At 42.4% G+C, this 27,891-nt stretch overlaps 1 protein-coding gene across 8 annotated transcripts in view; it reads left to right on the plus strand.

The window, feature by feature from the left end:
• The window catches only part of LOC107380780 (eukaryotic translation initiation factor 4 gamma 1), an 84,363-nt gene that overhangs the window by 4,010 nt on the left and 52,462 nt on the right, over positions 1-27,891 (plus strand). For 2 of the 8 annotated variants that reach the window (XM_054742936.2, XM_070543356.1), the window contains exons 2-8: positions 8,027-8,082; positions 8,176-8,300; positions 10,939-11,025; positions 13,737-13,769; positions 26,750-26,770; positions 27,345-27,530; positions 27,630-27,732. In XM_054742936.2, the coding sequence (XP_054598911.2) occupies positions 8,223-8,300; positions 10,939-11,025; positions 13,737-13,769; positions 26,750-26,770; positions 27,345-27,530; positions 27,630-27,732 (508 nt within the window). In that variant the 5' untranslated portion in view covers positions 8,027-8,082; positions 8,176-8,222. The other 6 variants (XM_070543352.1, XM_054742941.2, XM_054742937.2 and 3 more) reach the window with 5 other exon arrangements.

Consider the following 27,891-nt stretch of genomic DNA (forward strand, 5'->3'; position numbering starts at 1 on the left):
TTCCTTCTTTGAGGGATAATAAATGTCCCGAGTGCTAAAGTGCGCATGTGCCGCTGGCAAATTAAGCAGATGATACGGTGGCTGGTAAGGGTCACCGCGCCTACACCGCAGCCACGGTAATCCACCGAGATTATATATATTTTTAAAACAAGACAGTTATTATTATTGTCAACTTTTTTACCGAGGTTTACTGCTACACCGGTTACCGTGACAACCCTAGCCCTGAAACACTTTCAGATATTCTCATGGTGCAGCTGTGTTCTCTAGAGATCAAGGACTAGGACCCAAATGAGGCTGTAATGCTTTGGCACAAAGACGGTGTCAGAAGCAGGAGGCCAGACTTCATGGATAGAGAAAACGAGGAGTCTGACTAGATTTCAATGAAAGAGTTCATAAAAACATCTCTTAAAAAATAAATAAATAAATAAATAGTAAAAATGACAAGAGTTGTTTTTCTTATTAATTGATGTTTTAATTATTCTGTCATTCTGTTTGGATTCAACATAATATAGAATAACATGCTTTAGGTGGATCTAAATCATTTAGAATTTTGGCCGGTAAAAAATATGCTTGGCCGTTAGATTTTCATCATCTACCAGCCAACTTGGCCGGTGAGTAAAAAATTTAATTTCGGACCCTGACCTACTGGTCGACGGCTTTGATCTTTGGACCCCAGGGACCTGCTGGGGGTGTAGGGACTAAGAAGATCACCCATGTAAGATGGTGCTTGTCCATGTAAGGCCCTATAGGCCAGAACCAGGATCTAGAAAAGAACCCTGAAGTTGACTGGCAGCCAGTGAAGCTGGAGGAGAAGCGGGGTGATGTGGGTGTGTTTGGAGGACTTGGTCAGAAGCTGAGCACAGGCGTTCTGAACCACCTGTAGACGGTTCAGGGAGGTTCTGCTCAGACACGTGAAAAGAGAGTTACAGTAGTCTAAGCGTGAGGAGATGAAGGTGTGGATAACTGTCTCAAGTTCAGTGCGAGACAGAATGGGACTCTGCTTAGCAACGTTCCTGAGATGGAAGAAGGAAGAGCGAACAAGAGAACTGGCATGAGAATCCAGGGTGAGAGCTGGGTCAAAGGTCACGCCAAGATTCCTGACAAAAGGCTTGGTGTGAGAAACAAGCTGACCAAGAATCTCTGACTTTGGGAACCAGCTTGTCTGGAGCACAGATGAGGATCTCAGTCTTATCTTCATTCAGCTGAAGAAAGTTACCAGCCATCCAGGTTTTAATAGAGTCTAAGGAGGAGAGTAACCGCTGCAGCTTAGATTTCTCGTGAGGCTTAAGTGAGATGTACAGTTGGATGTCATCTGCATAAGGATGGTAGGAGATTCCTTTAAAGGAGCTCAGGATGTGCTGGAGAGGAAGCAGATAGAGGAGAAAGAGTAGAGGCCCCAGCACAGAACCTTTTGGGACACCATCAGAGAGGGAATCGGGGGAGGAACAAAACGTTGAGACAGTCACAGAGAAAGAATGTATAGAAAGATAAGAGGAGAACCACCCCAGAGCAGATCTTGGTAGGCCTACCCAGTCTCTCAGCCTCTCCAGTAGCAGGTGATGGTCAACTGTGTCAAAGGCTGCAGTCAGGTCCAGCAGGACCAGAACAGAACAGTCCCCTGCATCACTGTGAGTCAGAAGGTCATTAGAGACCCTAAGAAGAGCTGCTTCAGTAGAATGAGCTCTACGAAAACCTGACTGGAAGCTATCACAGATGTTATGTTCATCAAGAGCAGCTGTGAGTTGTTGAGCCACAACCTTTTCCAAGATCTTGGAGATGAACGGAAGTTTAGAGATGGGTCTGAAGCTGCTATGGAGAGAGGGGTCAAGACTCGGTTTTTTAAGAAGCGGGTGGATTACAGCGTTCTTAAAGTAAGCAGGGACCTGACCAGAAACCAGAGAGCACGCTGGGACCGATGGACTGAAAAGCACTTTTAAACAAAGATGAGGGTAAGATGTCGAGGGAGCATGCAGAGGTCTTCATAGAGTTAACTAGTTTGGTTAACTCAGGCAAAGAAACTGGAGCAAAGCTATCTAGCTGGGGGTTGCACGATCCACTCCTCTGTGGTAGCGGGGGTGGGGGGGTTGCACACGTTCCACTGCTGTTTCTCACCACTACCAGCTGATGGAGGGCTCTAGCTTCATTGCGCCGTTCGTGTCAGCGGACACCGTAGGGTCGGGGAGGGAGGCGGGGCATGACGCTTAGCCTGGCTGGCCGCCAAGCTTATAAAGCGCTAGGGGAAACCCTGTATCTAGGATGATGGGTCTGGTTGGAGTCGGGAGAGGCAGCGATAAGGCTGAAGGAGAGATGCTAGATCTAACCTTACTGACTTTGTCCACAAAGAAAGACAGAAAGTTCTCACAGTCTGTAACAGAGTGGATGGAGGCTGTAGGAGAGGCAGGAGAGACGATGCTGCTGATGGTGTTAAACAGCACCTTGGGGTTCCCTTTGCTCTGGGACACCAGGTTGGAGAAATAGGAAATCCTAGCGTCTCTGACTGCAGAGTTAAATGATGTCAGAAGATCCTTTAGGTGCAGCAGATGGACGTGGAGACTGATTTTCTTCCACAAGCGCTCATTTTTTCTGCATTGGTGCTTCAGGCTGCGAAGGCTGTCATTAAACCAGGGAGTAGGGTTCACTGCAGGAACTGATCTGGTTCTGACAGGACAGATGTTGTCCAGAATGGAGAGGCAGTGCTCGTTAAACTGAGAAGTTAATGGAGGTAATGGTCATTACTAGAAGAACGGGGTGGACCAAAAGCAGCAGAAAATGTGCTAGCTGTGCTCTCATTAAGAAAACGAGAACTAACCAGCAATGGTGATCTGAAATATAAACGTTCTCGGGACAAACACTGTCAGCATTTAGACCCAGGGTAAAAACAAGGTCCAGCATGTGTCCCCTGGTGTGTGTGGGCCCACATGTCTTGTTGAACCACGATCTGTAATCTTTGCCTGAACCGTTATCAATGCTGTGTTTTAAAAGCTCAGAGTCGTTTTTCCTTGAATTTCACTTTTTGAGATAGTTTAGCCAACTTCATGGCTGCATGGTTGCGATCTGCCTTGCAGTGAAAAAGGTGCTGGTTTTAATTAATCTTTCTTTGTGGAGTTAACATGTTCTCCTCATGCATGTGTGGGTTTTCTCTGAGTGCTCCGGTTCCTCCCACAAGGCCACAGACATGTCATGTTAAGTTGTAGGCGGCTTTGGACAAAAGCATCTGCAGAAAACATAAACTTCATGTTGTCAGGCAGGTTCTAGCTGAGTGGTTCCTGTATCACTCAAATATGGCAATAGACAGGTGTGGGTGTGGCAGATAGGGTTGGGCATCGTTGATTTTGAATGATTCCAATTCCTTGTTTCGATTCTGGTTCCTATCGATTCCCAGTTCCGATTCTTTCAAGCCATGACATGTTTTACATGAGCCAGCTAACCACAGGTCCTACTGGATGAAGTAATCTTAACTTTAACATGAATTTTAATTCTATGAACAATGACATCACCTTCATTTAGACAAAAAAGAAAAAGACTTACAGCACAACCAGTGTGTTTGTTCCTGACCACAACCAAAGTCTGGAAGAAGCCTCTGGGATGAGAGGCTAAATGTCTCCAACACATTCAGAAACGTCCAGCTGTTTTCAGCTAAAACTCTCAGGATGATCATGTCCAGGATGACTGAGAACTACACCTCCATGCTGCAGCAGCGTTCAGTCAGAACAGGAAGTGAAACTTAAACGTAGCTGCTGTCAGTAACAATCTAACAGATTTTAAACATTGAAGCTCTCAACAGAAATAGTTCAGAAAGGTAATTAAAGTGTTATTTATTATTATTATTAATATAATTATTTATTGTGGCAGAAGCTGGTGAGGTCCACCACAGAGAAAATTCTCTAGCATGATGACTTTAATTATTCTACAGGTTATTGTTCAGCCTTCTGACGCTCTCACACACACACACACACACACACACACACACACACACACACACACACACACACACACACACACACACACACACACACACACACACACACACACACACACACACACAAGTGTTGGTGAGCGGCTGTGTCTGACTGCTGACGCTCCGTGTGTGTTGTTATTTCTGCAGTGAGACAAACTCACCTCACACCGTCCAGAGTTTGTTCTTTAAAGCTTCTATTAGATCCACCGTATTGACGTATTTAACAAGTTTCCTCTACGCTGCAGGAGTTAAAGTTTACACTACGGAGTAAAAGTTCAGTAGACGCGTTTGTTTATATGGGGGGGGACTCGGTGCTGCACACAGACAGCTGGTGTGATCAGCTCTGAAAAGCGTTGATCACAATTTGCGGATCACGCTTATTTTTCATGGAGATCGGCCGCGGATTCCTCTTCCGTTGGCATTCTTGGTTTCAAGACTAGGAATCGAAATAAAAAACTTTGAACGATTCTGGGTAAAACTAACAGTTGGTCCCGGTTCCAATCGATGCTCGATGCCCAACCCTAGACTGGCGGGTTGAACAGAACTCGGCTCACAAGTCTGATTGTTTAATGATTGTTTTCTGATATAAGGCCGAGTTGATTGGATAGCTTTGTTCCTTGAGTCATCATTTGAAAAGTTCATCTGGCATTTGTTCTTGGAGATTGAAATTTGTTTGCTGATCAAAAACAAAAAGTGGGAGAAAGAAATAAAAAGGTGACATCTGTATGGGGCAGCTGGGTTTGTGGCTCTGGATGTTGGTGTCACCGTGTCCTACCCTTCTAGCAGGGATCTCGATTTGTTTTCTGCCAAAAATAACTAATTTAATTTTATAGCATGAGTGTGATCACAGGGCAAATGTATGATGTGTCAGAGCCAGGCTATTACAGTTTTACCACATGTCCGGGTTGTGAGTGGGCTTTGGCACAATGTTATCAGAAAGCGATGAGGAGGACGGGCCATGTGATGCTGCATCAAAGTAAATAGTTCATACTATGTCCATGATCTTACAGAGGAGTGTTGGTAATTTCCTGTTACTGATGTGGAAATGGGATGCTGGAGCACCCACTAGGGATAAATCTTGATTGTTAACAGCAGAGTGAAGGTAATACTGCTACTATTCCTGGTGTTATGTCAAGCAAACAGCACTAACATTTTACAGAGTAGCTGAACTGGATGTTCTAGCCTAGTGAAAGTAGAGCTGTATCGTGTGGCTCCAGGAGGGCGCTGTCTAAGAAATTCAACTTATTGATGGGTGAGTTTATTTTGAGCTGTGCTATAAACTCAGAAGTCCTGAAAACCCCGTCTGTCCGACTCCAGTAGGGTTCCGCTGTCTGTACTCTTTGTATGAATGTTAGTCGTGTTACACAAGATTTACTGCTCCAGTGTCCTAGCGGAGTGAACCGTTGTCTCGGTTCATTGGAGTCGTACTACTGTAATATTTTGTGTGTGTCTGCATTCTTGGCCCTTTAGACTGAGACATCTCCGGGGCCGTTTGTCAGCTGCAGCCAAAACTGTCTAGGATTCACCAGTTGGCTTATCTGTAAGATGGTGATAACAGAAAAACGGCATTATTTAAAACAAAAACATTATTTAGCAGCAGTGCAAATGTATTTAAACGTATTTGGTTAAAATTCCTTATTTACCTTATTATAACGTGACAATCATCTTCAGAATCACTTGGAAGAGGCGGTTGGTTTATAGTTTCTCCAGAGTTCAACTTGGTGTGACTCCGTAGATGATGGGCTTGAACTTTGTACCACAACATAAAACGGCTGATTCACTGACTGTTTGATAGTGAGGACCTCGTTATATAATGTACACCCTAAGAAATGAAATGTTGAATTTACTCAGTCCTCTACACCTATTTGCAAACTTTGATTACTATTCATCTGTTTAGTTTATTTCACTTTTCCGTGACAATTTTTGCATCTTCTCCTGCTGCCAGTGCTGGGCTGTATGCTTGTTGTCACACCCACCTAAACAGCTAATTAAATAAACACCTAAAAGGTTTCCTGAGCCACAGATGTTCTCAGTTTGAGTCAGTCGGATACCCGAGAATGGGGAAGACTGGACACACATCCAGAGAACAGTCATGGACATTGTCCACGAGGAAGGAAAGCCACAAAAGGTCTTTGCTAAAGAAGCTGCTTGTTGCCAGAGAGCTGCATCCGTGTTTATAGAACGTTTAGTGGAAGGAGAACGTGCACCAGCAACATGAACTGCAGCCTGAAAAATGATCCATTTGGGCATCTGAGGGAGCTTCACCAGGAATGGTGGGAGGCAGGAGTCGGAGCATCAAGAGCCTCCATACACAGACCGATCCTACACATGGCCTTCAAATGTCACATTCCTTGTATCAAGCCACTCCTAAACCAGAGACATCAGAAACATATTACCTAGTCCATGGAGAACAAGACCGGGACCTGGACTGTTTCTCAGTGGTCCAAAGTCTTCTTAGATGAAAGTACAGTGTACACTGCTCTGACCAGCCCTCCCTATAGAGAACCAATGGGATATTGTCGAGAGGAATATGAAAGACACCAGAACCAAAATACACATGACCTGAATGTTGCCATCAAAGCAACCTGGACCCCCATAATGCCTCAGCAGTCCCGCTGGCTGATGGGTTAGCATGACCCTGGCACAGGCTGATGGACGCCATGCCAAAAAGATGCAGTAATTCATGCAAAAGCAGGCCCAACCAAGTATTGATGCACATAATTCTTGTGTGTCTCAAATATTTTGTAACTTTCTTTGACCAGGTGGTGTGATAAAGATAATTATCAGTGAACACCTGTTTGTAAAATAATAATCATGGATGTGTGTGTGTTGGTTCTAGCCTCTTCAGCTGACCAGCCTTAGCTGTAAAAGAAGCAGCTGCTTCGCCACTCCTTTAGTGGGTCATAGGAGGGCTTGCAGAGGCTTATGCAATTGAAGGAGCATGTATCTGAGGGGGGTGTGCTGGAGTCTGGGTCCCCACAGTTTTGCATGTCAGCTCAAATGACAGGACTCCATGTGGGTGGGGAGGTGGGGTTGTAGGTGCTGAGTGTTATGCAACAGCTAGGTCTTCAGACACCCGATAAATCTGCAGAATGCACCTACTGCGTATTATTTGTCTTTACCATTTGCAGCTCCCGTAGTGTTTTCTGACAACTGGTTTACTAATCCATTTGACTGCCACTGGAGAAAAGCCTTTCCTTCCTCTATATGTGTGGCCCTCCAAATACAGTAAAGCCCATGTGACAGTCTTGGTCTTTTATTGATCCCTTTTAGCCTGGAGAATTGTTTATTTAGCATCTCATCTCCCCGACAGCCTCACATTGCCCGGCTGGGCCAGTGTTTGTTCTTTCAGCTGCTGCATTTTCCTTCACCCTGATTTAAAGTCGGTGTTCAGCTTGATGAGATCCCCAAAAATTTATGACTCAACATGTTTGTTGTGATTTTGAGTTTTAAAAAAGTGAATAAAGGAAACAGTTCAAATTGTGTCTTGTTTTTAATTTCATACAGGGGGAACCTGAGTCCTTTCTTATTTTTATGACAATACTATTAGGTTATTACTTTGTTATGACCAGGGCTGGCCCTTGAACAGCCATTGGGGGAGGTATTGCTGCAGTGAGGTGCGCCAAAATAACAGCAGTGTCCTGTTTGTGGGATGCATGGGTGAGGTTACGGGTCTGTGTGTGTGTGTGTGTGGGGGTGTGGGGGTGGGGGGTGTGGGGGTGGGAGGTTGCTAGGAAAAATTTTGCCCAGTGAAAATAATGCCCCAGGGTCGGCCCTGGTTATAACGATATTATTATTACTTCTCTATTCCTATTAGGTGACATTTCACCTACTGACAAGCTGTGTGACCACATAAAAATGCCATTTTCTTCCCCAAAAAAGTACATAATTGAAAAAAAATTATATAACATGATTCAGAGGGACTTAACTGATAAAATGATACGCATTACGACTCTGAAAAAAATTTGGGCACAAATACTCTGCTGACTTAAAATCCTTCTGGGAACAATTTGTACTGCGAGCCAGAACATGCTCGTTGTTAAAGTGCTTTCTCTTTCTGTCTTACAGGAAAAATTGTCTTTCTTGACTGTAACTACACTTGGGACCTAAAAGTATTAGTAGATGTAAGTCTGAAGGAGAACTTTCTCTTCCTCTCTGGATGTCTCATATTTTTACACCACCTCATTCTTCCTGTCTGGTCTTTGTGTTTTTGCCAGATCTGTACACAGGTCCACATCTGCCTCCCCATGCAGATCTCCATGAAATGAATAAAGCACCTCCACAACCTATAACGGGACCCCCCTCCACCCCCCACCCAGCCCCCTCCCCTGGTCTGTCACAGGTAACCTACCTTAATCACTTCACACACTTTGTGGTCTTAAAAGCTGTTTTTACAGGACCAGAGCGTTTGCTAAACGGGATTTTTGACGCGGCTCCCTGGGGAGGATAAAGGTCGTTTATGAGATCAAACCGTGGCGGTAATGTGGCGCAATCGTGGCAATTTTATAAAAGATTAGGTGGTGGCGGCGCTGCCGCAGACTTCCGTTTATCTTGGACACAACTTGCTTTTTATTGCGATTGAAGCCGTGATCATTAATTTTTTTTAACAAGCAGCTCCTAAAGGTGCCTGTCCCCATCAGTCCCTGTGCAGTCTCTGGTGATCTGAGCTTCAGCTCTAACAGAGAGGCTCGTGGAGCGCTGCGGCGCTCCAGTTTGCCATCTCAGCTGATTTTGTTCAAAAAGCAAACCTTATTGCCGGTGTTTACTTTCATTTTCAATAAATTTGCCGGCCGGAGCTCGGCAATAACTCCCTGCGTCATCATGACATCTGCCTCTGTTGCACCAGGGTACATACGACAGACCATTACCGCAATATTACTACCAAGCGAGGCGGAACGAGTGCCGCAAAATTCGCGCAACGCCATGCCGGCATGGTTGCAGTAATATTACGCCGATTTGCCGGCATGGTGTGTCTTATAAAAGAGGCTAAAGTGTTTAGGTATCTGCTCTTCTATTATTTCTCAAAGAAAATCTTCGGATGTAACAAATGAAAGATTTTTCTTAGCTCAGCGAGCGTTTACAGATCGGCACCAGTCATCTGAAGCTGTGTGCCTTTACTTTGGTCTCTGGACGGTTGGTGATGTGGTCGTTAATAGTACTGCTGTGGTCACCAATATGATCAAATGTCTGTAAATCTTTCATTGTACTTTATGATGAGTGCTTACTGGGAACGTTGAAAAAGGAACCATGACACCTTAATCTAGACACAATCGCTCTGTTCAAGAGAAAAAATTAGTAAAAACTTTCTGCCCAAGCAGCGTGTTTGTTTCTGACCACAACGTCTTACGGCTGATTTATACTTCTCCGTCTGCGTCGGTGCAGAGACACGCAACGCCATTATGCGTCGGTGCAAGGTCTCCGACGGGTTCGCGAAGGGTAACGAAGACATGCCCAAGTTTTCAATTATCCGTCAAAAATGAGGGAGACCGCAAGCTTGTGATTGATTAGAACACCGCTTCCTTAAAATGTGTCAACAGCACAGCTGTTACCCCCTAAAAAAGATATTCAGCAGCAGACGTGGAACAAATTAAGAACGCCTGGCAAAAAAAAAAGTCAGAAAATATGAATGTTTATTCACTCGTGACTGAAGGAGTGCAAAGATATGCAGCAAGCATTTTGTTCATGGACGGAAATGATGAGAAACGTGGGTTTAGAGGTGCCGATCGCACGAAGAGGTGGAGAACGAGGGACAAATTTGTCTGTGTTAAAGTCTCATGCGTGTACATACATACATGACTGTAATGGTGGCAGGATACCCCCAGAATAGTGCTACGCCCTCTGTTGTCCTGGCGGGGAAGTCCGAAAGTAAAATATATCTGTGAATGGGTGCACGTCTGTCTTTCGCAGAGCTGACAGAGAAGTATAAATTAGGCTTAAGCCTCCTTCTCACCACCCAAGGTTTAAAACTGAAGGAGCCTCTTGGGTGAGTGGCCAATTGTCTTCAGGATTTCCAGAAAAGTCCAGTTGTTCTCAATTGAAACTCATCGTGTAGCGGATGACTGAGAATCTACGCCAACGTATCCCAGCTCAAGTTTTAAGGAGCGAGTTCACTGAGAATCCGTTTTCTACTTGTTCTTTTTGAGATGTGATCGGTCACTCTGATTTTAACCTGCAGGCTAAAGCTGAAAATAGTGTTTTACTCCTGTTTCAAACATTAGCTGCCAAAAGACAATAAACGGGGAAAAATTCGTCAGACAAAGCCACACAGAGCAACGTCACACTGTACATTAGCATTATGGAAACACCCATATTTGCTCGTGATGGCGACGACTGTTGTTGGTTTAGCGTCTAGGAGAAAGCTGAGCACGCTACGGCTAGTAGAAGCTAACTGTTATCGTTAGCAACTCAACAACATGACAGAACTCCTCCAGACTTATCATTTCTGAAGATGAAACATCAACGTTGCAGGGCAGAGTCACCGGTAGAGGCGTGTTGCTGTTTGCCAGTCGGAGGCGAGATGTCCAAATACCATGAATAATGATGCCAATTTGCAGACTGCTGCCAATTAGAGTGTTGCGGTTTCAGTTTCAGCTTCCTTGTTTAAATGCCATTTTCTAGTTAATCTATGTGGGAAGCTCCTGTAAAACTAACTAGAAGTTAGCTAACCTCCGCCATGTCAAGTTAAAACACCTTGTGGAACCGTGTATGAAGCGTAGACGCATGTCGTCGGGCTGCACTGGTCAACAGAGCGTACGTGATGTAGGTATGACGATGCATGAGCTCAGTGAGTCATACTGATATATTAGCACGACCTCTCACTGCCCTACATCAATTTCATCATCAGATTATTAAGTATGATATCACAGTCATGGCTTTCTAGCCCCAGTGTGAACAGCTGTTGTTCGCTTCTCATCTGCAGCATGTCATCACTTTTTCATTCTTGTTTTTAAGCTGTGACTCCTACTTTCTGTCCATTTCAGGCCACGTTCTCTCCTGGGCAGCCCCCTTCTGTTGTGTTTGCAACCCCGCAGCCTCCACAGATGAACCCCACGCCACAGCCTCGACAGGTAGCGCGCCCCGTGTCATCCCTCTGCACCCTGCGGGGACGTTCTTGCTTCCTTCAAGTATCAGAAAGTAGTTGGTAGCAGGGTTTTATTCTGTAACTTATTACATCAGGTCCTTTTTATTGAGACCAAAAGGATGTGTCCTTGTCAAAACCCACTCAGTCCTCATAACAATTTGATTTGATGACGATTCAGAGGGCTCTGTTGTGATTATAAAATGATTATTGATGCATCTTTCCGCCCCCCTCACCTCCTGTCTGTGTGACTACCAGAGGAAGTGAAGTAATTCTGTCGGGACAGAAGTAACCCGAATCCCTTGATTCCATTTATTTTAATGTTTTACATTAATTCCAGTGTGGTTAAGTTCCAGATTTAATCCCAGCTAGCTTCTACAGACTGGTTGTTATAACCTCACACACAATTCAAATCTGTCTGTTTACGATAAGAGTGCAGACCGATAGACTGTCTCTCTCAAGAGAGGAAACGCTGAGTTCTTGGAAAGAAATGCAAAAGCTCCACTGAGACCAGGTGTTGCTGTAATCTGGGACAGACTAACGTGTGGTTCATTGTTAATCTGACTCGACTCACCGCCCTTAAACAGCAGAGAGAGAGCTGCTGCCAGTGAGAGTCCCACACAAGCGTAGGAGGGTGAACGTTTTTTGACACTACACTCGTCTTACTCAGCCGTCTCTTGGTGTTTAAAGTGACAATGTGTAGTTTTCACCATTAATCTCATGAAATATCCATTGAAATGTTGTAAATTAATTAAAAGATGCCCAGTTGATGAAAAATATTGGCGGTTTCATAACATATAATCATAAAAATTGGGTCTACAATACACGGGAGCAGGTCTAAGTCTGTGGTCGACGCCATAATGGATGCCACGTTTCCTTCTACGGAAGCCCATGAGGACAGAATGCATTTACTGATTTGTAACAAATGGTTACAAAACTTTCAGCATTAATAAACGTTCTTTTACACATTTACCTCTTCACTTGTTGCCTGCGATGAAAGGGAATCTGATGTCCGTGTTATTTTGCTGGAGGTTGCACTCCCAAGGGTTTTTGACCCTGATGGCCATCTGTTGGTAAGGTCTTACTTGAACACAAAAATAATGCTTGCTTGCAATGATTTGGGTATCTACTGCCCCCTATCGCCAGGGAAAATACACATTGTCACCTTAAAATATTCACTTGTTTACTGCCCGGTCACCTTCTCAACAGTCGTGACTCCTTGTATTTCCACACACACAGGTAGGACTCTGTTATGTGCTCCGCATAAACGGTTCCTGGGCTGCTCTTCCTCACTTCAGAGTTTACATTTCTCAACACTGTTTTTAATTACCAATGATAACATCAGTTTTGATTTAGAATGGTTTATTTCAGCATCGCGATGCATTGAGTAGGAGATTATATGTCCCACTTGGCGCCTTTAACCTGTGATAATAATGAGTACGGTGTTCTGATTGTAAGTTTCTCAGAATGTCTTTCATTCTTTACTAACTTTCCATCTGTTCTGCGTCACTTCTAACGCTGCATGTTGTTCTTCATACCTGCAAATTTGTTTCTTTTTGTTGAAAATCGCTGTTTTTGAAGCCAAGTATGGCGCTCACGTGAATCGTACAGATCCGAGAGTTGTTGTCTTTCTTTTTTTCTTTTTTTTTTTTTTTGAGGCGGGAGGGTCTTCTGTCTTCTATGAGAATGAAACTATCTTTGTTGTAGCGTGTCAGTCATGCGTCGTCTTTAGAAGTCACAGAGACAACATGCCAAAAACTCTAAATGCTGCAGCTACTGAAGCTTCAACGTCTCACTGCAGTTTTGAGCTCAAAGTTCATCAAATCAAACATAATCGCCACTAAATGACATGGCTGTCTGTCAAGGACTTCAGCAGATTTACCTTCTTTCAGCCTTTATAGATGTTTCCAGAGGCTCGTTGTTTTTTGTTTTTGTTTGTTTTTTTGGAGCTGAGTTCAGAGTTTAACATAAACACTGACATTATCTGTGTTAAAACCTAATATTTGCTACATTAGCTTTCTTCTGATAAGAAATGGCCACAGCCTCACTCATTTATTCATCTGGGCTCTGGAAGATTTAGAGATGCTGGAGTACAAACTAGACAATTTCATAATATTGTAACATTTTTGCTGCATTAAAGAAGAGTCGGATCAGCGTTTTGCCCTTAGTAGTGATTTATTGAAGTATTCAACAAACAGCTGAGATAAAGCTGCATTTACCTGCAGCTCTTTCTAAACCTTTAATCACAGCCAACTCACCAGAGCAGCAGCACTCACGAGCCATAACAATAACCTCTTAAGTTTTTAGATGTTTACCTGTTTGCCGTTCTGTGAATTAGTCTCATAATCATTCTTAGTGATTAATATTATAAGTGATCTCTATTAATGTTCTGGACAGAGTGCCTAAACCTTGAGGTAGAACATGGATTGCATTTAGCAGAAAATCACATTGATGATTTTTTTAAATGATCCCACCAGATTACCGTAGCAGTAGAACGTATGTAAATGTCAGAAGTTACTACAAAACCCACTGATGCAAATCTGCAGCATGCGAGGACCTCGTTTGAGAGGGGGTGAGGGGTTAAATGTAGTCGTCACCTTTTTCACGCGTTCCAAGTTTGCAGGTATGGTTCTTAAGGATGGAGAGTGGACCTTGAGATTTTCCACCTAACCCTGTTCCTGTCTGCCTCTCTTCCTGCAGTTTGCCCCAGTGCCCCGACCTATACACCAACAGGTACTAACAGCACAGCTGACTAACACTACGTGGTGGTGGTAGTTGTGGGGGGCCTCTCTGTGTCTTGAGGCCTTTTTCGGAAGCACTGTGGGGTCGAAGGTCATGCTCTAATAAAGTAAACTTCAGCATCCTTGTTGAAACAGGAGTTAAGTCGTGTTTAAAAATAGCAAAAATATAAACAAACTTCTGCAACTTTAACAAAAATTACAAACCAGGTTAATTCTGAATATTTCACATATGGGCTGAAACAAAGTAAACACATTAACATGAAATAATTGTACTAGGATAAGCAAAAGGTTGACTAGTTTCCTGCTAAAGGAGGGCATCTTCAAAATTAAGTTACACTTTTAATGGAAATCTATAACTGTAAACACTTTACCTAGGGCTGGGCGATATAGAAAAAAAGCTTATCGGTAGAAAATAAATCATATTGATCGATATCAATAATTTTAAGAGGTGCTGAAAAATATCAATTCAAGTCTGAATCGGGAATCTTATTTATAAAGATTCAGAATCGATTCCAAGAACTCAAATGTTTGGCATGTTACCGGTTTGAGATGCACTTTTGTCTGTTTTTTTGATCTTTGTTAGGAGAGTCAGTACTCTGATTACTTTTGTGGTCCCATAAATTAAGATGATTTATTTATGAATCTGCTGATAAGTGGGCACGTGGCTGTAATTTTTCCCATACTCTGAAATTTGAGATATTCTCAAATTTATTTTCTAAGTTGATAAATGAGTACTCAGGATTACTCATGTATTTATTTTACGTTATTGGTAAACGAGAGAACACATTTTCCTTTTGTAAGAAATCTAAACATGTTGAGGACTCAAATGTTCAACTTGTTTCTACACATACTTGAAAAGTATTTGACCGTATTACTTTCAAAGCTACTGTTGGGTAACTACAGATTTGTTATATTTTACAAGGTAAGCAAAAATAAATGTTGCCTTTTGGTCAAAAGATTGTTTCTGTTTACAGTTTTACAATCACTTTATTTTACCTTGTAAATTTGCATTTTTTTGATCATGACTAGTTTAAAGTCAAATAAAAATTTCCCATAGCTTTAACTAGCTTGTACAACTAAGTAGTTAATCTTGGAACTGACACTCTGTTAATACTGACTGTGAATCGATTTAAATCGAGAATTGATTCTGAATTGAATCGGCACCCCGAGAATCGGAATCTAATCAAGTCGTGAGTTGCTCTAAGATTCACATCCCTAATAATTATTGAAAACTATCAGAAAAAAGTCAGATATATTTGATGTGCTGCCCTGGCCATCTTAGGCCATTATTTTATGATTAAACAAGTTGATTGCATTACCAGACTTGTTTTTTTATCGATTCTCTGTTGCTAACCACCGTTGTTTGTTTTTTGGTCAGACTTGTAAGAATGAAAATATCGCCACACTGGTGAAGTGCTGAAACCTTTTTCGGGACAGTTTCTTCCACCTCTCCTTGCTGCAACATCTTGTTTAGGTCACACCGCTGTCTGTTTAGGTTTGAGAGGGGAGGGCTTGGTGACAAAGCGTGCTTGGGTCTGTGTTTTTCATTTGGATGTAAGTAATGACTCTAGTATGAAGCTACCCAATAGGCTATAATGGAAAAATGAAACTTTTATTGAAGTTTTCATTGATCCATTTTTTTCTATTGAACCACATATCCATTGATCGATATTTATCATTACTGAACTAGTGTCCAGCCCTAAATTCACCCTATAGACAAGGCCAAATGTTTTGGGGATAATACAAATATAAATAATGACGAAGGGAAACACTAAGAGCGTTGCACCCATAGGGGATGTGAGTGTTTTAACATGCACACTTTTTCTAATGTTGAGATTAAACACCCACACTTTTGATGCAGTTTTGCTCATCAGCTGCACCATCAGTTTGGTCCCTCTTTAATTCGCTCACTGTCTCTTCCTTTGGTTACTGAAACCTGCACCTTTGCTACGTCAGTATTCCCCTCAGTTTAGCCGTTGGTTCTGTAGTTGATGTGTGTTTCCACCACACCTGCTCCACACCGCCCAAGCGGCAAAAACATGCAGGCTCATTAAAAGCTTGCACATGGCGTGCTCTCATCCCACAGAGCTGCAGCCTCCATGACTTCAAACGTCTTTCGTCAAACGTCTTTCAGCGTCAAACGTCTTGGTGCTCAAGGAAGCCAAATCAGGTGTAAACATGCACTACCCCTGCATGTGTATCAACTCAGAAGTTGTTTTCGACATCAACGATATGTGCCGATTTAGCCTGTTTGTTTATTTAATTAAAAAACAAGACATTAAAATATTACCAATGGTAAACAAAACATAGATGAAGCTGAAGTTGGTTCCTTTTCTAGTGTCTGAGTCATAAGGGGCCATTCCAACCAAATTTTCCACTCACTAAGCATCTTTATTTTGCTTTCATTATAAAACTACAACACCTAGACTCTTCAAACCTGGACTACAATATTTTAAACTAATAACAGATTGCTTAAAGCATAGCTTGTGGTTTTTGAAACTTAAATTTGATTTGTGACAGTTAAAAGAACACATTTCAGCACCTTTTTGCATCTAGACCAGATTAGAACTGGTCCAGCTCCAAAATACAACACCTATAGGGCTTCCACACTAGCATCGGCTGTACTCTGCCTGGACTAGGTACTGAATGTTCCCACCTTGGTACCCTTTAATTTCCTCAAGGGCAACCAGATGTTTTTTTCAACCCTGTTCCTAAGGCGGTATGCTTTGGGATAAACTGGTCCAACACACCCACAGCTGACTGATTGTCCAGCTCAAATTCATGCCTACCATTAGGTGGAGCCTCTGATTGGCAGGTAGAATCAGCCAGCAGGGGCTTCCTTCCTGTATGTGGAATTCAGTCTAGTAACTCACAGAGAAACAAGCCTCTGACTGAAGCCATATACGAAAACATTTTTTAGACAGTAACATGCTTTGATGTTCTACAGCAGATGGCACTCAACTGAATTTTTTGTTTGCTAATCAAAAGAAAACTAGCTATTCAAGCTGCCACAAAAGCACGATAGCATACTTGTTTAGTCCTGTTTTGCTAACAGTAATGACAGAATTAATCAAAAGAGCTTCTAAATACAGCTTCAACTGCTGCTTCAGACTAACACACAGACGATTGAAGATCTGTAAGTTTGGGTCCAGTCATCTGGGCAGACCTAAATCCATAGATTCAGAAAGCTATGTGCTTCCTTTAAGGAAAACCGTTACATCCTAGGGATGGGTACCGAATTCGGTACTTTTTAAGGTACTGACCGAATTCCATAGTACCGACCGAGCAAAGATTCACTTCATTTCAAACGGTGCCTCGTTTCGGTACCCGTCCTTCATAACAAGAACTTGCCTAGACAGCTGCGCATGCGCAAGAGCGTTATGTCATCGCTCGCTGCGAACCAGTTGTAAACAGAGCAGCATGGTAGAAAGAACGCACGCTAAAGCTTGGGTCCACTTCACTAAATTTGATGGGTAACTGGGTGATGATGAAACCAGCGACAACGATCTAAGTGAGACCTCCTCATCTTAATCTGCTCCGGTAGGGAAATATAATTAGCTTGATATGTTAGCTTCCGTTTCGCTAATGGTGCGTTCGCTTTCTCCTCGGAACTCCGAATTTCTGACTGGAAGAACACGAACGCGCTCTAAAGTTTGGCTTCACTTAAATGTGACGGGTGATTGGGTGATGATGAAACCAGTGACAACGATGTAAGTGTGAGGCATCATCGTTTTTATCTGCTCCAGCAGCTAAACTGTTTAAGATAACGTTAGCTTAATATGTTAGCTTCCTATGCCACTATCGTTATCATCTAATGGTGCGTTCGCTTTCTCCTCGGAAATTCTAACTTCCCAGTAGGAAAAATCAAATGAAAAAGGACAGCAAAAGGAATGAAGATACACAGTAAATGTAGTTCACAGTAAAGATGTTTGCTTCAGTTTAATTATCAGCTTATAAAACTACAAGGACAATGTTAAAAGACAAACAGTTGAATGTTATTTATCGTGATACATATCAAATATTGTTATATATTGAGAAAAATAAATATTTAATTATAAAAGAGAATTAAAATAATAAACACTCAAAATTATCGAAAATTGGTACCGTTAAGTACCGGTATCGATTCGTAGGTACTGGGAATTAGTACCGGATCGATTCAAATGTCAAAGGTACCCATCCCTATAACATCACATAATCTCACTTGCTATTAGAGTATTTATTAGTTCATCAAATGGTCATTTTCACACACTAGGACTCAAGAAGTTCAGTATTAATGTTTATTTTATTCATTTAGGGGTTTTATTTTGGGAGGTATTCTTCAGTTCTGTTGAGCCTGGAATACACAGCGATTTTCGGCCATTCATAATAATAATAATAATAATAATAATAATAATAACCAGGGGTGCACATAATATTTTTGGGTTGGTACTCAGGGGAGAACCTATGGTTGTTGCTTGGTCCTCACATTTTTTATTCACTTAATTCTTAACCCAACTCACAATAGGAACAAAACAGAGTAACGCGATGATGATGCAACATATTTTAATTTAGACTGAAAACAATAAGTACAACAGGTGTATACTGCCAGCTTAACTTAAACCTTCTAATTTTCAAATAACTTGACTGAATTGTCTGAATGTAAAACAGTGTGTAAACAGCTGCTTTTTGTGATAACAAAAATCAAATAAAATAAATTTTAAAGCACTTAACAAAATTACTATTTCAGAGAACTGAAGTTTTTAAAATGGCATAAATGCCATTTTTATTTCTAGAGATTCTCATCATCATCATCATCATCATCCTCCTCCTCCTCACTATCCTGACTGGCTTCCTCCAGTTCACACACAGCAGAGGACAACTTTCTGATGTTCTCTGTTGTTTGTATGTTTATCAAACGTTGGATGATTGAAGTTTTCTGTGCCTATGTAAAAGGCGCTGTTTTTGTCTGCCAGGGTGGGATTTTCACGGCATAATCTGCACCACATCTCTGTGCGTTCATTGTTTGTTTGAAGCCAGCCGACCTCCTGCAGCCACTTCTCCGCGAATACTCTTTTCCTTTGTGGGCGATGGTGGCACAGGAGTTAAGCGCTCGCCTTCGTAATCGGAAGGTTGCAGGTTCGAGCCCCGCTCAGTCTGTCGCTGTCGTTGTGTCCTTGGGCAAGACACTTAACCCACGTTACCTGCTGGTGGTGGTCGGAGGGACCGGTGATGCCAGTGCTCGGCAGCCTCGCCTCTGTCAGTGCGCCCCAGGGCAGCTGTGGCTACATTGTAGCTCATCACCATCAGTGTGTGAATCTAGGTGTGAATGGGTGAATGACTGGTTGTGTTGTAAAGCGCCTTGGGGGGTTCCAGGACTCTAGAAGGCGCTATATCAAATACAGGCCATTTACCATTTTGCGGTTCCGACTCAGTCTGACATTTTTTTGGAGGCGGAGGAACACCAAAATAATTACTTAATGGAGCTTGCTTCTTGGACATCTTTAAAATGCTCCACAAATGTCTTTCTTCCTCCTCAAAATCTTAGGTGCACAAATGCATGCTGCCGCTTTTTTTTCAGGTGCACATTGTTTGTTTTGACAGCGCATGCGCACCTGCGGACCACTTAAGTGCACACCTGATAATAATACATTATTCTTGAGGGTGCCTTTCTCAAGCCCAAAGACACATTACAACAATAAAATAGAGATAAAAACATTAAAAACAACACAGAGATTGATAGAGCAATAAGAGCAAATAAGATACACAAAAATTCAGTCATTCTAAAGTCTCAAGGGAATATGCTTGGTGGGCTTTGAAGTGTGCATTAAATAATGTAATGGAGCCAGTACTTCTAATGGCAGAGGGAAGTGAGTTCAAGAGCCGCGGAGCAGAGCGACTGAAAGTCTAAAAGTATTAGAAAATACTCAGCTGTTTGTACATCTACATGTAGAAATGTGGTATCGGTTCATCTTTACAATGGAAAAGCTGTTTGGTTGGTAACCTCCCTCTGAAGTGGGCCAGCAGAGCCACTAAACTCAGTCTAGCTAGCGGCACGCCTGCCAGCGGAAGATAGCACACCAAACTGGTTTACTTTGGTAAAATAAATATGTGGCCAAATGTAAAATCTACAAAAGAGAAGCGGAAAAATGAGCCAATAACAATGTTGACCATATTGTTTTGTGATAAAGTAATAAAATAAACGTTGATACAAAGGAATGAAATTGGATCCAAAAATTGTTGCAGGGGTCTTGGTTTGAATACATTCACCGTCTCAGATTCATCAAAATTCTTTGTTTTCCTCGTGTTAAAGTTACAACATCCATTACTAAAGATGCATTTAAACATTATTGTACACTTTAGAAATTGTTCAGATTTAATATGTAGTCTAATTATGTAATAAAATCTTGTTAACTATCTTGTCAAAGAGCATGTGATTAAAACTCCATCATTCTGGGTTGAATGAATGAATCTTTTTTAGAAATAAATACAAGTGACAAATAGGGCTGGGCGATACGGCCTAAAATTAATACCATGATATATTGAGGATTTCACCTCGATAATGATAAATGGACGATAACTACAGGTGTGCGCAGAAACAAACGTTGTCCACTATAGGGGGCTGTCACGTGTATTATTACCTTGAGTCACATTTTTACGTTACTAAAGACGTTACATCTTCTTAAAATGTTGCCAACCTACACACATCTTTTCATTTTTTATTATCAAATTTATTGACATGAGAAAAATTATCACGATGAGTAAGAAATTTTGATAACGATAAATTTTCGATTTATTGCCCAGCCCTAGTGACAAACTTACTTTGTACTGTGATATAATTGCTGGGTTTCACTCACGTGACTCACCGTAACTTGTCGTGCGGAATTCAAATGGAGGACAGGAACACAACACAATGTATGAAAGTGATTTTACTACAGCTTTAAATGAGCTGGCACAGATGCGATATCGCAAAACATACATCTTCTTTTAGGTCATTACCCATATAGTTTTAAAAGTCGCACTTTTCATACACTTAGGAGTTGTGCTTTGGACTGGTTTAAGTCCTATTTGGCTTCACGTCATCTCGCTCGCCTTTCGTATGTGGGGTTCCTCAAGGATCGGTGCTGGGCCCGTTGTTGTTCTCTCTGTATTTGCTACCTCTGGGTTCTTTTTTTTTTTACAAAACATGGATGTTCTTTTCATCTATATGCAGATGACACCCAGGTTTATATTCCCATTAAACATGGCCTACCCAAATCTTTAGATCCTCTTCTAAACTGCCTTGATGAGGTTAAAACCTGGATGTCAGCAAATTTTTTACATTTTAATAATGACAAGACTGAGGTCATGCTTTTTAGTCCTAGTGTGTCCAGTGGGCCATGTTCTGCTGACCTTGGTCCACTAGCCCTATTTTTGAAACCTGTAGCGACCAGTCTGGCAGTCCGGCTTGACAGTGATCTGCTTCTGGAAAAGCAAATCAGTGCCGTCACCAAAGCCAGTTTTTATCAGTTAAGGAGGATCGCCAAGGTTAAGCGTCTGCTCTCAAGTCATGACTTTGAGACAGTGATTCACTCGTTTATTACATCACGCCTTGACTATTGCAACGCACTGTACCTTGGTCTTCCTCAGTCTCACCTCTCCCGTCTTCAACTGGTGCAAAATGCAGCAGCACGCCTGTTGAGGGGTTCGAGAAAGAGGGAGCACATTACCCCAATTTTAGCTTTACTGCACTGGCTGCCTGTCGATTTTCGGGTCCAGTACAAGGTTCTTTCATTGGCTTTTAAACCTGTACATGGCCTTGCTCCGCAGTATCTGAGTGAACTTTTAGTTACTCACTCCCTGTCTCTGTCACTGAGGTCAGCCGACCAGATTCTCCTGGAGGTGCTGAGAACAAAGAGAAAGCTCAGGGGTGATAGAGCTTTCTCAGTAGCAGCTCCAAGGTTGTAGCCTAGTGAACTAGACCAAATTCTTGCTTTGCAAAGTTTGGTCTAGGCATGCTCCATTGGAACCTCCGCAGCTCCTAGTCCTACCAGGACTCTGGCTAGCCAGTCACAGCTCTCTAGAGGGGTTTCAAACACATAAAGAGCTGTGATTGGTCCATAATGGTGGGCCAATCATAGTGCTCTCTCTGCTTAGTGAACAAATCACCGAGCTTTATCCGCTTTGTGGGCCTATATATATATATATATATATATATATATATATATATATATATATATATATATATATATATATATATATATATGTATATATATATATATATATATATATATGTATGTATGTGTGTGTGTGTGTGTGTGTGTGTATACACACACACATATATATATATATATATATATGTGTGTGTGTGTGTGTGTGTGTATACACACACACACACACACACACTGGCCACTTTATTGGGTACACCTGTCCAACTGCTTGTTAACACAAATCACATGGTGGCAACTCAATGCATTTAGGCATGATGACATGGTCAAGACAATCTGTTGCAGTTCAACCCGAGCTTCAGAATAGGGAAGAAATGTGATTTAGGTGATTTTGTACGCGGCATGGTTGTTCATGCCAGATGGGCTGGTCTCAGTATTTCAGAAAGTGCTGATCTTCTGGGATTGTCACGCACAAACATCCATAGGATTTCCAGAGAATGGTCCAATAAAGAGAAAACATCCAGTGAGCTGCAGTTCTGTAGGCAAAAAGGCCTTGTTGATAACAGAGGTCAGAGGAGAATAGAGAGAGTTGTTTGAGCTGATAGAAAGGCAACAGCAACTAAAATAACCACTCGTTACAACCAAGGTATGCAGAAGAGCATCTCTGAAAGAACAACACGTCGAACCTTGAAGCAGATGGGCTACAGCAGCAGAAGACCACACCAGGTGCCACTCCTGTCAGCTAAGAACAGGAAACTGAGGCTACAATTCACACAGGCTCACCAAAATTGGACAATGGAAGGTTGGAAACATGTTGCCTGGTCTGAGTCTCGATTTCTGCTGCGACATTTGAATGGTAGGGTCAGAATTTGGAGTCGGCAACATGAAGTTTGGATCCATCCTGCCTTGTATTAAGGGTTCAGACTGGTGGTGGTGGTGGTGTATGGGTGTGGGGAACATTTTCTTGGTGCATTTGGGGCGCCTTAGTGCTAATTGATCATCGTTGCAAGGAATGTTTCCAGTACCTTGTTGAATCTATGCCATGAAAGATTAAGGCAGTTGTGATGGCAAATGGGGGTCCAACCCGGTACTAGCAAGGTGTACCCAATAAAGTGAGCCCGTGTGTATATATATATATATACACACACACACACACACACACACACACACACACACACACACACACACACACACACACACCGTAAATCCTCTAATACAGGCCGGTATTCAATTAAAGGCCGGGTCTCCAATTTTGGCCGGTGTCGGAGTCAGCGGAGGTGAATAATGGCCGGTCTCTTATTGTGGCCGGGTGGAATGTGGTAACAAGCAAGTACGGGGGGCGGTTGTGTCATCGTCTCACTTTTGATTTGCCAGTGATAGACCGCAAGGGTAACTTTAACCGTGCGGAGACGAAGAGGAGGCGAAAATTTGATATCAAGTTCAAAGAGAACGTGCTGATTATGCTGCAGAACACTCTGGGGAGCAGTAGCAGGGGTTGTATGAACTAGTCAACTTCACTATAGTGCAGGAGTCGGCAACCTGTTCCCATCAAAGAGCCATTATTACCCGTTTCCCACAGTAAAGAAAACACCGCAGCAGCCGCGGCGTTGTGGGCGGGGCCTACCATCAGACAGCAGAGAGCTGCTCACAACAGGTGACAGCAGCCGGTACCGGTCGCTCGTGTACGTCAAAGTTATCTTTCATAAGACGATAATCAATAAAACGATTTATATAAAATGGATCCAGAAGCTGTAGCCCATCTCTGCCTACAATATTTAGATATTTTTCACCCTGTTGGTGGTTTTACTGAGCAGGTGCCACTTTTGTCATACGTTTCTTTTTAAAACATGTTTAGACTGTTCAGAATACAAATCCAGGCTCTGTCACGTTTGATTGTTGTAATTAAACTTTGTAGGTGGGGAAGGTCAGAAAAGGATCCGATCAGTTTGTTTTTCCCTCATTTACAGTGACGGAGACAACGGCGCAGTGCGCCTGGCTCTGGTGGTAATCAAGTTTAATTTTATCTCTTTGCAACAATTTTCACAAGAAAACAAAACAGTTAAAAGCAGGGCTTGTGTTGTGTTGACCGGATAGTTCCCGTATTTGATCGTTTATTTTGACGGAGAAAGAATAGAAAGAATTACCCCGACGCATGCAGACGAACTGACACTTTATTCGTTTTGCGCAGATGTAGCTAAATCACTCAAGAAATGATTCCCATCTGAGCTGGACACAGAGCTCAGCGCAGCTCGCTGTCAGCGCGTACGTACAGCACACAGTGAGCTGAAGATGTGGAGAGGGGCTTGGAGCACGTCGCAGAACCAGAGCGCATGCAGGAAGATTCCCCCGACTGAAGCGAGACTTGTCACTTAGAAAATGTTCCCTGATTATGAAACTTTGGCTGAATAGCGCTTGTTCCTGTCTCCAATGTGGCGACACATCCAGGAGCTGAGGAGAATCCCAGAATCTCGTCTTCAGCTCAGAATGCGCCGATATGATTACGCACAAGTGTGACGCGTCAACTGTTCAGGTTTACGCAGACAATCTTTACATTTAGAATTGGCTTACAGATGTAAAATTAATGCAGTAAAATATAAAGCATTTTATTTAAATATCTTTATTATTTTACAAGCACAGCTGCCGCATCAGATGGATGGAGGAGTAACAATCAGGTGTCGCCAGCTCAAAAACTAATTTAACACGCAATCGTTCATGTCGGTTCATTTCCTTTGATGTTTTCGGTCTTTTATTTGCGCCTGATGCGTTTCGCTGTGGAGCGGGGCGCATCACCTTGTCCTCCAGTGACGCACCGATCACTGATGCGGCCAGCAGCGAGCACTCCGCTGTTTTTGCGGTCGGTAGATCTTTTAGAACTGCAGCTCAAAGGTAACTCATAAGGTGAATATTTATGAACCCAGGTAGCAGTTTCTCTTTAGGATTGAGAGGAGATGCAGGAAGATAATAAACAGACAGGACAGAAAAATAGTCAAATAAAAACAAGTTAGTTTTTGTACCTGGTGGTTGCAACAAACAGACACCATTGAAGGTCATCAGAAGTGAGGAACAGAAAATGAAATAATTATTTTAATGTTTAGAGCAGCAGGAACTCCGAGAGGCTGCAGGCGCATCAGTGAGTTTGCGGCCGCTGCGCAGGGGGAGGGGGGAGAGGGCTAAAGCAGGGGGAGGGGGGAGATGGCTGAAGCAGAAACTACCGTTGTTAAAAGAAATGTGTTTAACTTTGAAAATGTGGGCGCAGTTTTAATTGTCAAAAACTCCAGCGAACCATTAGTTCATTTTGCTCAAATAGAAATAGAGGCCTGCCTCTAATACTGGCCCTCCTTCCAATAAAGACCTGGAGCTTGATGAGCTTGAGTCAAATACAGGCCCGGGCCTGTATTAGAGGATTTACGGTAATACACACACACGCTCATATAACCCTTTTATTCCCTCATGTAACCCTTTACGTTTTTCCTCTTAGTGCACAAAAAATGCTGAAACACGACGTCCTATAGACGTTCAGAATTTTTCATGACTTCCATTGTTTTACACGAATTTCATCCTGAACTTCAGCCCTCAAATTATAATACAATATTTGTGTTTTTCAGAGATCTAATCCCTTTATTGCCAGGATTATGATCAAAAACAGAACCGTGAAAAATGTAAAAATCAAATAATCTTTAGTGTGTTATGTCCAGAGGTCTTGTTTTTAGGGTGAATTGTAGTTGCCTTGAAGTGTCCCAATTAGGCATAAAAAATACTTTTTGCTCACATTATAGTTTTTGTGTAATTTCATATTTTCTAAACAAGTCACAATTTTTGCATTTGTGCACAAAAAATGCAGACACAATACTTCCTCATATAATATTTCATAATTCCCCATTTTTTTGCTTGAATTTCATCCTTTGCTTCTGTCCTCACAAAATATAATATTAATGCGTCCCTGAGATTGAACCCTTTTGTTACTTCCTTTATTGCCAGGTCAATGATCAAAACCAGAAATTTAAACAAATGAAAATTATAAACTTTTTGTGTGTTATGTCCAGGTGATTTGTTTTGTGGGTGAATTTTCAAAACAAAGGAGTTTCAGAATTGGGCATAAAAATGTTTTAGTAATTTTTTAAAATTTGAATACAGCCTTAGTTATCGCCCTGGTATGCAGGGGGAAAACAATAAGATCTCAAAGCTGCGATAGGCATATGAACCCGGACAGAATAATAATAAAAAAATTAATTTTATTGATATTTAGGCTTATTAGAAAAAAATGATTTACGTGGATGTCAATGGCGCAAAAAAATGCAGCAAGAGCATCAACGTTACAAAGTTAGTTAACCCTAACCCTCTAAAATACGCAACCTCCCAGGAAATTGGATACCGGTAAATTAAATTAGCATCGCCAAAATTATTCACAAAAACACACGTCTGTGCATAAAATTGCACTAAGGGGATAAAAGGGATATCTATATATACATAATTTTTTTATGCAAACACAGTCACTGAACACTCATATATATTATAACAACATAACATGAGAATAGTAATTGTAAACCGTGTTTCAGTTCCGGCTAGAGGCACACGTTTACAAATGAGAGGCATGAAACTGTTATGGTGCAATAAATCTCTAGATGCCCCTGACAAACTCCAGATTTCTGCTTTAAGACCTGGTCTGCTGAGGTTCTCTGCTGCTGGGTCGTTGCATGCTTCCTGTTAATTCCCTGCTTTGCTGTATTTAAGCATGGTGCTCTAACTGATTGGCAAGCATTCTGTTTCCTGATCCATCTCTTTCCACCTTTTCATTGTTTCTGTTCGGTGTGTTCCTGTCTGTGTGTGATCTGTTTTTGTGCTGCTGAAGGGAAGCTTCAGGTCACTACAGGTAACTTGCTTTTCTCTTTCTTCCACTTCTCATCCGTTTTTTCCTACCTCTCAACCTGACAAATGGTGTGTGTGTGTGTGTGTGTGTGTGTGTGTGTGTGTGTGTGTGTGTGTGTGTGTGTGTGTGTGTGTGTGCGTGCGTGTGCGTGTGCGTGTGTGTGTGTGTGTGTAACGCGTGGCATTGGTGTCAGTTACCTGGCTGTGGCGGTCAGCTCAATGACCATCAGCAGAATAATTACGAGGAGGCTCTGATTGAATCAGCTTTAGCTGCTTTATCTCTCCCTACAGGTGGGGCCAGGATGTTTCCAGTTGGACTTTAGACTCACATTCTTAGACAAACTATTAGCCTAGCTGGACAACTTCCTTGGTCCAAGACATAAAATCATGAAAGCATATTCGGTTTATGTCAGAAGTATCACAACGGAGACAATATTTTTTTAATCTTAGCTCTCTACTTCAAACTCATCTCATAATTTCCCAACTGTTTTTCTCGTCTGCTCATGGCCTCCTTTCTTGGGTCTGTACCCACCTCCCCCATCCCACAAACCTCGTTTACCCCCCTCTCTTCTTTTTAGCCCTACTACGCCAACAGGGCAAGCCTACCCCCCAGCACCGGGCCTCGGGGCGTCCCACCCAGTGCTCCCCGGCCTGTGACGCCCACCCATGTTTACCAGGCAGGCTCTCAGATGATGATGATCCCTCAGCAGCAGTTATCTTTCGCCGGCTCACCACAAGGACCTGCCTATTTCATACCAGGACAGGTGAGGAGGCTCAGCCTGCATCAGCCACAAGTTTCAATGAAAGCATTTGCCTGAAATTCTACCCATTTCTCACGTTTTACTTTTTTGATGTTTCTTCAGTATCGGTCACCGACCTATGTGGCTACTCCTCAACAGTACCAAGTCCCAGCAGGAACCCCAAGCTTCTACCAAAGCACCACTCCTGCTGAATATGGTACTTATGGTAAGAGGCTCTAGCTGGGGCCTCAGCTGCACACAGAACATACTTGTTCATACTATGTGTCCTCCCTCTGCTTGTGATGTCGTCTTACATTTCTGCGAGTCTACCTTATCAGTGAGTGAGCTTCTGCACCCCAGATTTTTATGACTGCGTCTGCTGTGC

The sequence above is a fragment of the Nothobranchius furzeri genome, chromosome 13 (assembly GCF_043380555.1).
Source record: "Nothobranchius furzeri strain GRZ-AD chromosome 13, NfurGRZ-RIMD1, whole genome shotgun sequence".
NCBI classification, from domain to species: domain Eukaryota; kingdom Metazoa; phylum Chordata; class Actinopteri; order Cyprinodontiformes; family Nothobranchiidae; genus Nothobranchius; species Nothobranchius furzeri.